The sequence below is a fragment of the Emys orbicularis genome, chromosome 3 (genome assembly GCF_028017835.1).
Source record: "Emys orbicularis isolate rEmyOrb1 chromosome 3, rEmyOrb1.hap1, whole genome shotgun sequence".
Lineage (NCBI taxonomy): Eukaryota > Metazoa > Chordata > Testudines > Emydidae > Emys > Emys orbicularis.
Window position 1 is genome coordinate 93781774 of NC_088685.1, and position 14450 is coordinate 93796223.

The 14450-nt window shown below is 38.8% G+C and overlaps 1 protein-coding gene across 1 annotated transcript in view; it reads right to left on the bottom strand.

Annotated features, from left to right (window-relative positions):
- Positions 1-518: 518 nt before the first annotated feature.
- MCM9 (minichromosome maintenance 9 homologous recombination repair factor) overlaps positions 519-14450 on the bottom strand; it is a 71863-nt gene continuing 57931 nt past the window's right edge. The window contains exons 9-12 of the mRNA XM_065401614.1: positions 13900-14103; positions 11726-11808; positions 4331-4476; positions 519-2180 (exon numbers count right to left, since the gene is read on the bottom strand). Coding sequence (XP_065257686.1) covers positions 557-2180; positions 4331-4476; positions 11726-11808; positions 13900-14103 — 2057 coding nt within the window. The 3' untranslated portion in view covers positions 519-556. The remainder of the gene's footprint in view (positions 2181-4330; positions 4477-11725; positions 11809-13899; positions 14104-14450) is intronic.

The window sequence follows — 14450 nt, forward strand, 5'->3', positions numbered from 1 at the left end:
AAAACAGGAATACATATCACAACATAATGGTATATCACAATATCACTAAATGCATCAAGGGAGAAGGCATGTAAAGGAGGAACAAAATATAACTGCACGGTTAGCTTTTGCTTCGCCATCTTGCTAACACTGTCCTCAAAAGATTGGAATAAATGGTACATGGGATGCAAGATCAATTAGAATTGTGTGTGGTTTATGAATTAAGAAAAAAATGTCAATTAACCCTGCTTCATTTGCAGGTACCACTATACTCTGAATAGGATCACAAATCACATGAGTTTTCAAGTTACATCAGGTCAACTGAAACAGTCAACAGATATTATAAACAGTCTTGTAAACAATTAGAGAGGTAAACGTAGCATCTGAACTGTGGTGTATGTCAAATCCTCAGCTGCTGTAAATTGACATAGCTTCAGTGACTTAAAAGAAATATTTTGATTTATGCCAGCTGAGGTGCTGCCTGAAAGCTTTAGAAATAATTAGTATGAGTGATATTGTTTCCCAGTAATATATTGATAATGACAGGTGGATCGGGGCTGGAGAAAGGTAGTATGGTTTATGACCTTGGGTTTTTCCTAATCTCTTCATCCCAATCAAAATCTAATGTGGCATCATCTAAATCTGTTATTGAGAAGAGAGATTTTCCTGTGACCACATTTTTATTGCTGGCATTTCCCAGTCCAAAACACTTTCTTTTGCTGCTGGTGCTCTCAGAATGGGTCTTCAGAGGCAGTCCCTGGCTTTCCTTGCTGTTGCTGGTGACATTAAGTGACGGTGGATTTTCCGATTTTGATTCAGGAGGTGACATGAAGGAAAACCTGGCTAGTTTTGCTAACGTGCTGGAGCACACCTTCTTTGTGCTCAGGCCACCAGGCATTTCCTCTCCTTTCCTGCTTTTCTCGGCAGTTGGCGTTAACACAGCATGGTGTCTAATATCGGAGATCTGTTTGGTCTCTGAGTGTCCAGTTGTAGCTTCTTTGATTTCTCTTTGTAAGGTTTCATTTTGCTGCTGCTCCTTTCTTTTATTATCAAGGGGTTTCTTCTCCAAACTATTGTTTCCTAAACTCGCTGTTAGCTTTGTCTGGTGTTTCGCAGGGGGATAACATTCTTCCTCTGGCTGCTCTTCTTCTGCTACAGTTCTCAAAATCCTGTGAGGCTTAAAAACAGCCCCTGATTGTGAGGAAGGCAATTCTGCATTGCTCTTATTTTCAGAAGAATGAACAAATTTTGTCCTTTGTCTGAATGAAAATTTAGCTAGTTTAGCCACTGGAGGTCCTTCAGTCTCAGTGATTTCCGGCTCATTGGAACCTGCTGTGATTGCTTCCTTCACCGTTTGGTCTTTATTTCTTTTTCTCATGGAAGTTATCTGCTTCTCAGCTACTACCGTCACATTATTCCTACTCTTTCCTATTGCACAAGCATTATTCATGTCACCTGAAGGAACTTGTGGGTCAGCTGCTGACTGGAAAGACAGTGGAGAAGGAAAGGTGTCTGCTTTGGGGTCTTGTGTACTTGCACAAAAATTGTGAGCTCTCTCTGTGCGCAATCTCTGCCACTTCTTAGAGACATGTTGTGTCACCACTGAATCAGGCACACTAACATTTTCTGAGGCTGGATCTTTAATATTTGCCTCAGAATAAAGGTTTTTATGTCCTTTTGTCCTTTTCTCATCAATACCAGAAACTACATCCTGTCTAAAAGTAGCATTGAGGTCCACAGTTGTCAGTGACTGTCCCATCCCAGTTTCTCTGCTTTGTCTTGAACCATTTTTTTCTTTAGAACAGGATTTGTCATTGAGTGTTTTCAAAGCCAAATTATCTAGAGGTCTCTTGGGGATTAGGGACTGCTGAACACTTTCTTCAGCATCCATGTTGCCATCTACCATGCTGTCAAACCAGGTCAAGCTGCCATCAGCTCTGCTCTCATTGTGTTTACTCAGGTTATTTGTATCTCTGTTTTTACCAGCTCCCTGGCTAGCTGAGGGCTCTAGATGTGTATCAGTTTTACTTCTCCCTTTGACCAAAGAATTTTGCTGTTTGCAGTTATTCCCTTGTTGGTCTGACAGTTCTGTCTGGGACATTTGCTCTGACTGCCAAAAGGTATCATCGCTTAAGGATCCATAGGTAGTATTTTTGCTGGTCTCTCCAGACTGCAACTGGCATGAATTTTCATTCTGTAATCTGTCCGATGAGGAGGAAAAAATATTTTTACAAATAGGTTAATTTTTCATTTTTCTTCCTTTCTCTCTTTTGCTGCTCCTAATATATAGCAGCAGCATAATAGAATCACTGTGTCCCATATATAACACTGGCCTTAGTGCAGCAATGTCTGATCTCCTTTTGCTCCTGCAGCAGATTCCTGCATTAAGTAGCAGAATCTGGCCTTCTTATTCATGGTAAGGAGTGCTTTTCTCCGTAAGGAGAACTATTTATGGAGTAATGCATTACTTAGCATGAGTAAGGGTGGCAGAATTTGGTCCATACTTATTAAATACTAGCATTTACAACCATATTTGGTTCACTCTTGCAAATTGCCTGTGTACTTTGCTCAAACAAAAAGTGGATTTTAGTATGAAAATGTAGATTATTCCATTTGACAATGTAATTTATATTTAGTATTATTTACTTAAGTCTGTTTTTCTGCATGTGCATATTCTCTTTCTGGGTTATTCACAATGTGACGCACACAGTTAGATTTAGGCAAAAAGGTTACTGTTTTAAAGAGTAGATACATAACGTATCCTGATTATTACCCTGCATCAAGATATACCAACAAGATCTAGAAGTTATGGTCTTTGATTTCAATTTTTAAAAAATGGGTTTACAGAATCACAAATGCCTGTAGTGTTTATGAGCGATGCACCCTGCAGTGACACTTCCTAGAACTGTGATCTCATCAGATCTCATGCTAAACAGGGTGAAATCTTAGATGAGAGACGGGTACGGAAAATTGAGATGCTGCACGAAGAAGTGGTTGTTGATGATTCAGTAAATGATTCACTTCCCTCAGAGTCACTATGGAACAAATATGTTAAGAAGCTCTATAGTGCTCGGGGTGAAGCTTTCTGGATGCTCTGTAAAACCAGGTGCTCACCATTTGTGGTGGTTGTTTTCATTCCCATAGCTCATTTCGAAACAATAGGAGTGTTCTGGCCAAATATCAGTCTGGTTAATTGTATTCTGCCTAAACTCACCCATTTTAACAGGAGATACTATTTTTCTTCGCTTCATGTCCTAAATCAGTATTTTTATGCACTAATAAACAGCCATGTTCCATCTCAGAAGTTACTGCATTTCAGTGGTGGATAAAATAATTCCTATGTACCACATATGGCTTGTGTATCCTTTGAGACAGAAGACGCTATATAAATGTAAGGCATTTATTAATTATTATGTGGTTTCTCCAAGGTAGAAAGGATCTTAAAAAAAAAAAAAAAAAAAAAAAGTGCAGTAGCAAAATGATGTGAACTTTTTTCTACTTTAAAACTTGCTATGGTCTCTTGGAGCCAGATCACTTTCATCTTCATTTCAGTTGCTTTTATTGCTCTGTATGCTTATTGGGAATGTGACTTACTCTGTGTTATAAAACAGAGCTGAACATTTTTCAAGGGAAATTCATATTTTCACAGCTGCTTTTATTCCTTTAATAACATTATTCTTTTATCTTTCTTTAATAAAAACAAGTATGTGTTTCCTATGGAGCTTGCTGTCAGTTCAGGAGACAAAAGTTATTTTTCTTTAGATTATTACTGCCTCACCTCAATAAGTTAAAAGGAGTTTTCTATTATTAAGAACAAATAGACTCTCCAAAGATTATACCAATGAGCTAAAAGCTGCTGACCATCCAGTGAGAATCTAAAATATTTTCAGTATCAAGAAAAATATATCACCCAAAAAAATAATTTTGATCCAGACTTATCACCCGTTATCAAAAGAAAGGGATCCCAACCAGACAAACATAAAATAACCTTTTTTTAAAAAATAAAGCAAAGCTTGCTGTATTTTAACAAACAGGAATCAAAAAGTTAATAAAATTAATCATTTAGCCACAAAGAGTAACTTTCTGACCTTACTGGAATTAGATTAAATTTATCTGGACATATGTTGAGAAATCATTAAAAGGTTATTTAACCTTCCATAAATTCAATAATCCCAGAATGAAAAATGATCTTGTAATGATCTCAGTATGCTACTTTAAAAATCCCCTGCTTTTTCAGCTCCACTGAAGGTCTCTTTCCTAAGTCAGGTTCTATTTTTAGAATCTCTTAGTACATTTATTGTCAGCAATCCTTTTACTCTATTGAATTCTTTGTTAATCTTCATATTATCACCTGTCAAGTCTTTTGAATTCTTCATGCAGAAGATTCTGCAGCTCCAGTCGCTCCAGGATGAGTTCACATTGCATTCGATACTGCTCCATTGGGTTTTCTGGAAATGAGGTATGCAGTGCATTGATGCCTCCAAGAAGTGCACCTCCCTGTGCCACCAGAAGAATGAAAACATCTTGGTTACTCAGCATCAGATTTTAACACCAAGGACAGTTTTATCTACAACCTGCCATTGGCTATTTTAGCACTTGATGTGGCAAATACTTACCCAACAATTTTACTCACACAAGTAATTCCATAGAAGTCAATGGGACAAACTCACATGGATAAAGTTAGGTACATGCATAAGTGTTTGCAAGATCAGACTCTTTGTTTATTATTATTATTACTGGGATTTATAATATAAAGAGCATCTATCTGAGGCCTGAAGAGACAGTTTATTATTAGGGATTTTTAGTTGATAAAAATGGATATTAGAAAAGAAGTCCTCTGAATTCCTTATAAAAATTCTAAGTGAGTAACATCTATAACTGAAGAGATTGTAACTTTTTCACTTAGGTTATGTCTACACAGGGATAAAAAATCCACGGCTGGCCCAGGTCAGCTGACTCAGGGTCGCGAGGCTCGGGTTACAGGGCTGAAAAATTGCTGTGTAGATCTTTGGGCTCAGGCTGGAGCCAGAGCTCTGGGACCCTGTGAGGGTGGAGGGTCCCAGAGCTCCAGCTCCAGCCTGAACCTGAAAATCTACACAGCAATTTTTAGCCCCATATCCTGAGCCCCTGAGCCCAAGTCAACTAACACAGGCCAGCTGCAGCCATGCCATGGGGCTTTTATCCCTGAGTAAATGTACCCTTAAAGGAGGGAGAGGAACCCTGGTTGAATGGTTAAAACACAGGAATGGGAGTTCGAAGATTTGTGGTTTAGGGCTTGTTTATATGAGGAAAATTGACCTGCATAGCTATTCCGAATAACTATTCCAGTATAATTTAGCTATTCCATAATAACTCCCCCATGTGGACACTCTATTCTTGAATAAAAGTGACTTTATTTGGAATAATTACTCTGCTTGCTGCATGCACAAGATGGACCTGCTCTCGGGATGAATCAGGGTTGTGTAGTAAAGGAGGCGGTTGTTTGAAGGACCTCCTGCCTCATTTGTTGCAGAAGGTGGAAGGCGTGTAAGAGAAAGGTGGGTGTCATGGTTAAGACAATTGAATGCTGCCCTGGAGAACTGGATTCTGTCCTTTCCTGTGCCAGAGTTCCTATGTGATGCATGGCAAGTCATTTAAACCATACTTTTCATAGGTGGCCACTAATTTTGTGTTCCTCATTTTCAAGTTGTCCAACTTTAGAGTTTGGGGTTTGATTTGTAGAAGTGCTGAGCACTCACAGCTGCAAATAAAGTCACTGGGAGTTGTGCCTTGAACATATAAAGTGCCAAATAATGCCATGTACTCTGAAAACTCAGCTCTTAGATGTCTCAAAATAGGCACCCAAAATAGTGGATACTTTTGACTTTACTCTTTCTGTGCCTCAGCTCTCTATCTGTAAAATGGGGATAATACCACCCTCTCACCTCACAGGAGTGCTGTGAAAATTAATTAATGTTTGTGAAACATTCAGATACTAAAGTGATGAATGCCCTGGAAAATCCCAAGAGGAAATTAATAATTTTGTCTTCAGAGCAGGGTTTGAATAGTGTGCAGTAAATAAGGGTTAGGGCCACAGACTGAACAATGACAATACAACAACATATTGAATAGCTGCTCATTAAGTGAGCACTGTCCAGCCTGCATACTGAATGAGGCATGGGTGCTGTGGAAAAAATAGCATGTACTCATATAATTAAAGATGGTATCCTAACGCATATGCACAAGGGGGCCAAGTTAAGACAGCACAGGCCTAACTTCTGAGTGTTTGACTTTGCAACCTTAAAGTGTTCTTTTAATGTAGTGTTGTTGCGTGTGTGTGTGTGTGAATGGGTGTTATTTTTTGTTTTTGTATAACAGTAAATAGAATGTCACAGGATATAAGGTAACTTCCTGCTAATTTTCATCCCTTGGTCTTGTGCTCAAGCCTCCAAGATATTTGGTTTTCTAGAGTGCCATCTGCAGGGTAAGGAATGCAGCCCATCCAGCTGCCACATGGCCAGTCCATATGTTCAACACTTCTGATTGGCATTTATCTCTTTGCTTGATACACACGTAGGCAGAACAAGAAGCAGAGCACCAGAGGTTCTCAATCACTCAAAGGAGTTAGCAGTGCTCCCAACAACTGGAGAACAGTGATGTGCATGTGAGGGTTGAGGAGCTGGGAAAGGAGACTGAAAATGAGAAGTACAAGGGGGAAATCGGAAACAAGGGAGAGGAGAAGGAGCTGGATAAGGAGTGGAAATCATGGAATGAAAGACAGAAGTAAGAACGGCAGAGAGCAAACTTTGCAATAAATCAAGGCTGAGAGTAAAATGCGGGATGGAAAGAAGGACAGGCAAGACAATAGGAGGACACAGAGCAAGGGAACAGAATGAAACAAGAAGGAGAGGTAAGAGGAGGTGGACAAGAAGGCAGACAGACAGGGAAAAATAAAGGTGGAATAAAGGGTAAGGACAAGGAAATAAAAAGAGATGAGAACAACAGAGGCCAACCAGCCAGTCAACTGCTCAAGAGGACCAGAAGAAATACATGACTACTGAGCTAAACACCATGACCCTTGGTTTCGCACTGAGTGGGGTATAATATTGTAGGAGTTACAAATGCAAGGCTTGATTCCTTCTTTGCAAAGCTGAAAGGTGGCAGCCGCCAGCCCTTCTAGAATTATTCAAACACCTGCTTGTTTCCATCACCCTCCCACACTCTAAAAATTGACAGTTGGAGAGAAAATAAGAAGGCTTTTGAGAGAAATTATATGTCTCTCACCAAATTCAATGGACAAAAGTGAAGAAACTAAAGGAAATCCCAACAAAACAGGTTGAAAAAGTAAGTAGCAAATGCTGTTGTTAACCAAGGGGGAAAAAAAGAGGGGAGCAGAGAACAAGATACTACTATAATTATAAGCAACCCTAATCATTTCCAGTGATTAGCATACAGAGAGAGATGTTCAGTACTACGGTGCTGTGGGCTATCTAAGTTCTGAGAGAGACAGAGTGAGAGATTTAAACCATCTCAAGTACTGAATGAAAAAACAATGTATATTCTTTATTACTTTTTTCCCCAGGAAGGATATTTTTTCTTAAAATAAACTTTTTCTTGTTTGTTTTTTAGAATCTTTTAATAAAAATCAATAAATGACCCCCTTCAAGAAAAAGCTGTTACAAGGGAAAATTCACACATCACAGGTGGTTGAAAACACATGGCCCCCATAGTGGTCCTGAGGTATGCGGATAGTCGTCATATTGGGGTAATTATGAAGAGCGTACCAGCTAATGTCAAGCCCAATCCTTCAGGCAAAACTCCCACTGACACCCACTAGACAGATGCTAACTATGCATTTCAGAACCCCTCAGTCAATCACACCATAAGGCTATGCATAAATAAAAGAGTAATATACAATTATGAAACAATAACTTTACTTCCTTTCTGCACTGGATGAAAATTTGAGTGTAATGTGTATATTAATTTGAGTCTGTTATTTCATCAAATTGCAAAAAAAAAAGGAGGTAATTGAAGATGGTCTTGTATATACAAAACTGTGTGCAGGATTTTTAACAGTACTGATTTAAAACCAGTATCCTGTCAGAGTCTAATCTGGTTAATTATATCCTGTCTCCCTAACTTCCCACTGCAGTTTCATTTGAAAATGTTATTCTACATCACTTCTTAACTTACCTTTTGTGTAATGTTGCTGCATGCTGCTAAAAAGCTGACCTGTTCCAACCCCACTAGTGGCTGCATTTCAGCAGAGACTGTAGTAATCTTTCTACTCTGTATAGGGTCAGATTCTGTAGTTCTTGAAGAAGCAAAATTCCATTTGAAGCAATTGTGGGGTACATTTTCAAAGGCACAAGTGGCAATTACTCACCTCACTCACATTAAAAGTCAGTGGCAGGTCATAGATACCTAACTGCCATTTATGCCTTTGGATATCTACCTCTCTGAGGTTTGTCTGAGAAAAGACAGCAGTATCACAGCCATAGTCTATAAAATGGGATCAGTTCTGGGTCTGGTTCTGTTCAATATCTTCATCAGTGATTTAGATAATGGCATAGAGAGTACACTAATAAAGTTTGTGCATGATACCAAGCTGGGAGAGGTTGCAAATGCTTTGGAGGATAGGAATAAAATTCAAAATGATCTGGACAAACTGGAGAAATGGTCTGAAGAAAATAGGATGAAGTTCAATACGGACAAATGCAAAGAACTCCATTTAGGAAGCAACAATCAGTTGCACACATACAAATTAGGAAACGACTGCCTAGGAAGGAGTACAACGGAAAAAGGTCTAGGGGTCATAGTGGATCACAAGCTAAATATGAGTCAACAGTGTAACACTGTTGCAAAAAAAGCGAACATCATTCTGGGATGTATTAGCAGGAGTGTTGTAAGCAAGACACAAGAAGTAATTCTAATCCATGCTAATTAAGCCTCAGCTGGAGTACTGTGTCCAGTTCTGTATGCCACATTTCAGGAAAGATGTGGACAAATTGGAGAAAGTCCAGAGAAGAGCAACAAAAATGATTAAAGGACTAGCAAACATGACCTATGAGGGAAGATTGAAAAAACTGGGTTTGTTTAGTCAGGAGAAGACTGAGGGGTGACATGATAGCAGTCTTCAATAATGTAAAAGGTTGTTACAAGGAGGAGGGAGAAAAATTGCTCTCCTTAACTACTGAGGATAGGACAAGAAGCAATGAGTTTAAATTGCAGCAAGGACAATTTAGGTTGGACATTAGGAAAAACTTCCTAACTTCCTAAGCACTGGAATAAATTGCCTAGGGAGGTTGTGGAATCTCTGTCATTGGAGATTTTTTAAGAGCAGGTTAGATAAAGAGCTGTCACGGATGGTCTAGGTCAGGGGTCGGCAATGTTTGGCACGCGGCTTGCCAGGGTAAGCACCCTGGCAGGCCGGGCCAGTTTATTTACCTGCTGATGCGGCAGGTTCGGCTGATCGCGGCCCCCACTAGCCGCGGTTCGCCGTCCTGGGCTAATGGGGGCGGCGGGAAGCCACGGCCAGCACATCCCTCGGCGAACCGCGAACCGCGGCGAGTGGGGGCCGCGATCGGTCTAGGTAATACTTAGTCCTGCCTTGAGTGCAGGGAACTAGACTAGAAGACCTCGGGAGGTTCCTTCCAGTCCTATGATTCTATGAAAATGCTTTGAGGTCCTTCTGCTTGAAATGTGCTACATAAAATGTATCATCATTTGTATATATGGTTTCTCATAGTCATGAGATACCAATCTGTATAAGAAAATGGGAAATGTAATATTAGATCAGACCAATGGTGCAAGAGACAGTCTCTGATAGAGCCAGTATCACATACTTCAGATGAAGGTGCTAAAAACCCCTCATGGATAATTTGGGGATAACCTGCTCCTAGGGGATGTTTCTTCCTAGCTTCTGTTAGTAGCTAGATTATGCCCTGAACCCTAAGGATTCATATTCCTTCAACAAATATCCTATCTAGTGTAAGCTGTTGGCCTGAATGATATCTTTTGACAATGAGTTCCAGGGGTTAGTTATGCATTGTGTAAAAAATATTTCCTTTAATTGGTTTTAAGTCTGTTGCCTTTCATTTTAATTGAATGTCCCCTTGATTTTGTATTATGAGAAATGATAAATAGGAGTGCCCAGTGACATTCTCTATACCATTCATTATTTTGCAAAATTTTATTGTGTTCCCTTCTCATTCATCTCCTATCCGAACTAAACACTGTGAACTATCATGCACTTTTAGTGAAATAGGCAAGAATTTTGAGAAATAGCAAGAGGGTCCACATCATCTCCTCCCTGCTCGAAAATCAATGTTTCTTTGTCGAGATGGGTGGTCAGAAGAGCTGATGATGTACTCAGCAGAGTGGATTACCCCACAATTCAGTGCTATCACCCTTGCTGTTTAATGTCTACACAAATGACCAAGCAGAATCCCCTCATGTGCAAAGATTCATTTATGCTGATGCTCTTTGAATTGCCACTCAATCAGAAAGATTTGAGGATAATGAGCGCATTTTAACTGGCTCCCTGAGTGTGCCTGGAAAGTACTATTGCACATGGTTCCTAAATGCCAACTCCAGCAAGACACAAGTGTGCACCTTCCACCTGAAATACCATCAGGTCAAGTAAAACTTCCAGATATTGTGGGATGGTACAATCCTTGAGCACTATGAATATCTGGTGTACCTTGGGTCACATTAGACTGAATATTGACATTCAAAGAGCATGTAAAGAAGCTGAAAAAGAAAGCGAACTCCTAATACTGTATACTCCAGAAACTGGCCAGCACAAAATGGGGAGATGTTCCAAAAACACTCCATCTCAGTCTGTGTCACTAGACTGCAGAATACTGTACATCCGTATGGTCTTGCTTGGGCCATGCACACAAAACTGATATTGAACTCCGTCAATCCTGTAGGATCATCACAGGCACTTTGAAACCAACTCCCATGCTGTCACTATATTGCCTCACACGAATTGCACCAATATTTGTAAGATGGGATGTCTTCAGTAAAAAGGAGAAACAAAAACAGGTGCATGTGTCAAGACATCCACTGTTTGGACCCATTCAACCACACAAAATCCCACTGTGGAAGGCTACAGAGTAACAAAATGGCAGGAAATGCTGATGCTCTGGAAGAACCTGGTTCCTTTAGAACAACTCCCCCCCAGGGACTGACTTCAAACAAAACCAATGATGTACTCAAAATGGAGTGAGAGCTGGGATGGCAAAGATGGTGACAATATGACAAAATGGAAGATGAGGAATGCTGCAAATATGAATGTGGAGAGCCTAGGCAAATACTTGAATACTGCCCGATGCAGTGCTACCTGTCAATACCTTGTTCTCCCAAAGAACTATTTGATATAAGCAACACCACCACGTCTTGGCTACAATTTTGGAGTGACAAACTATGATGATGACTAAATGTTCTGGGCCTGATTCTCATTTATGCTAAGTCCCTTTACACTTCTCTGGCACCTGTTAATCTTTCTAAACCTTTTTCAAAACTCAATTTTTTTTTGGTTCTCACATATAATAGCTAATGTCTAACTGAAAAAATACAAGTGTCATTCATCCATCCATCTACAATAACCCAGTTTCTCAACTCAATTATATTTCAATGTCTGAATATCAAAATGGATTGTTCTCCAAGGAGATGGAGACAGTTATACATAGTAGTCTCCTTAAATGGATTGAATCATATAGCATGGGATTGTAGTAGTGTCATTGCCTATAAGAAAGCTTACCTGCATAGACGATTCCATCACTGAGACCACTGTTATAGCATCTTCCAAAGTTACAGTGTCCCTAAACATCAATCGAGCATGGGCTAGCAAAAATAAATGAGCATTAAAAAAAAAAAAGTTATTGAAGCTGAAAAGCATTTGTTTGTATTAGCAACCAGAGGCTAACAAATTCAGGCCTGATTCTGAAAACATTTATGCATGTGTTTAACTTTAAGCATAAAAATAGTCCCATTGACTTCACTGTCATAAGTGTCTGCAGAATTGGGAAAATTTAACTCCCCTTATTAGAAATGAGGTGTGTCTTCTGGATTAGAGATTCAATGACAATTTGAAGGAATTGGAAGAAAGAAAAGCAAAAGGCTATATTTAAACAACTGTAAGGTGTTAAGATACCATGATGATAAATGTGGTATAAAATAATATTTATCTATCCAAATGTATTGATAGCAACACAAACTAACAAAAAGAAGGAAATTTAAAATTAAAGCTAACCTTTCATTCTGCGTGACAAAAGACATGATTTAAGCAATAGTCCGCACTTTGCATTTCCTTCCTTTTGTTGAAAGTTTTTTTTTCTCTTACTTAATTGGCCTCTCAGAGTTGGTAAGACAACTCCCACCTGTTCATGCTCTCTGTATGTATGTATATATATCTCCTCAATATATGTTTCACTCTATATGCATCCGAAGAAGGGGGCTGTAGCCCACGAAAGCTTATGCTCTAATGAATTTGTTAGTCTCTACGGTGCCACAAGTACTCCTGTTCTTTTTGCGGATACAGACTAACACGGCTGCTACTCTGAAACCTTCCTTTTGTTGGTGTGTGTCACAGCCTTAATGTTATTTAAACGTGTTTTTTCCATATTATTTTTTTCTCCTGCTTTGCTTCCCATAACCACCATTACCCAAAATAGAATAAATTTTATGAATGGATATAATGCAAATAATTCTCCATACTATGCCATTCTGATTGGTTGTGTAATTATGCTGTTGGACAGTTATTTTTAAGCAAGAAAAATGGTACTTTTGTATAACACTTTGAAAATATAAAGTGCTAGTTAAGGCCCCAATCATGCAAATGCATACTTATGTAAAAGGCTTTATAACATGAATAGCATGAAAGTATCTGCAGGATAAAGGCTTTAAATGATAGGAAAGTTTACAAAACAAAACAAAAACAATCCCTCCCCCCCCTCCCCCCCACACACAAAAATTCAAATAGGAACAACTGACTAATAAAAGAGACATCTTTGACAAAATAAAACATCACTCTGGGCTGAAATTTGTTATACAAAGTTACTGTATGTTCTTTTAAATTCATTTTTAAAAACTGTTAAGCCATTTTGAAGGATAAAAGAGCACTACCCTAGATATTTAACACTTCCTTTATTTTTTGTTCTTAAAACTCAAATACAGTTTTGATTTTAAAGTGAAATTTCGTAGCATGTTAGTACACAATGTGGACTGCATTCTTGGTATTTAAAATGAAATAAATGAAATGTTTATTTTTAGTAACATAATGAGCTAGTAAGGGCCAAATCCTTACACCTTTCTTATGCCTTCCTCAGGCAATAATCCCTCTGGCTTCAGAGAGAGCAGGAGTGGGGTGTGATTGAAATGTGCAAGATTGGACCCAAAATTAAAGAAATAAAGCCTTAGACAGGCATTAAGTAAAAACCATGTGATTTATGTAATACTTTACTTTTTTAGAGTGCTGTGCAAATATTAACTAATTAATTAATCCACATTTCTTGCTTAAAAATCTCTGCCTAGAAATATATTTCCACAATTAGCTACAATGGACATATGCAGCTTTATTAGATTTATAAAGGAGCCAGTCATTGTGGGCTCATTGGGATAACTGACATCATGTGCCAAGTGTTTGCAGTATTGGGTCCTTAATTATCATTGCTCATTTCCCTCTAACTTAACTTCTTACACTGGTTTAAAATTTTTTGGGGAGGAATATAATAAATTAAAATTCAAACTAGTTTTGTATATCTAAAAACCCCACAAAACCTATAGGTTCACTAATGCTTAAACTCCAGGAGGTTCATCCATCCCTAGTTTAGCTGGAAGGTCACTACTTAACCTATGAACTATAATTGCACTTCTAATGTGTCCATTTAAAAAAAAAATTGTTGGGCAGAAAAACAAAAACTGCCATGTGCTCACCTTCTGCTAAGCGTATCAAACTCTCTAATAAGCGAATGGTAGTTCGAGCAGCATTCCTGCAATCACTCTGCCGCTGCATCTGGTAATAACGGACAAGAATCAGGTTGCTCTCATCAGACAATTTTGGCTGTAGATTCTTTATCAGACAAAAGTAGGTTTTCATCTTTTCCATGCTCCAGAGGTTTTCTGATTTGCTTGGGCATCCTGCATAACAAGTGCTCAGTCAGTAACTTCAAAACAATGACAGAGATAAAACGCTTTCCTAAAGATTCCTGTTAAATAGGTGAATGAATGTAAAATGAGGTTTTATTACATTTTGAGCAGAAAGGGACTATCATTCTCTTAGCTCATCTATGATTTGGCCAAATTCCAGAGTGGGTTATTACATTCTATCTGTTGGGATTCCCTCCAAGACCTTTTCCACTCAGCTTATCCAAAACACCTTGTCCAGCATGTCACTCAGGTTCTATTTCCTAGCTCCTAACATCTATACTTATTTAATTGAATTGATTTGGACATCACAGGGTTCATGTAAGAACCAACTGCTTTGC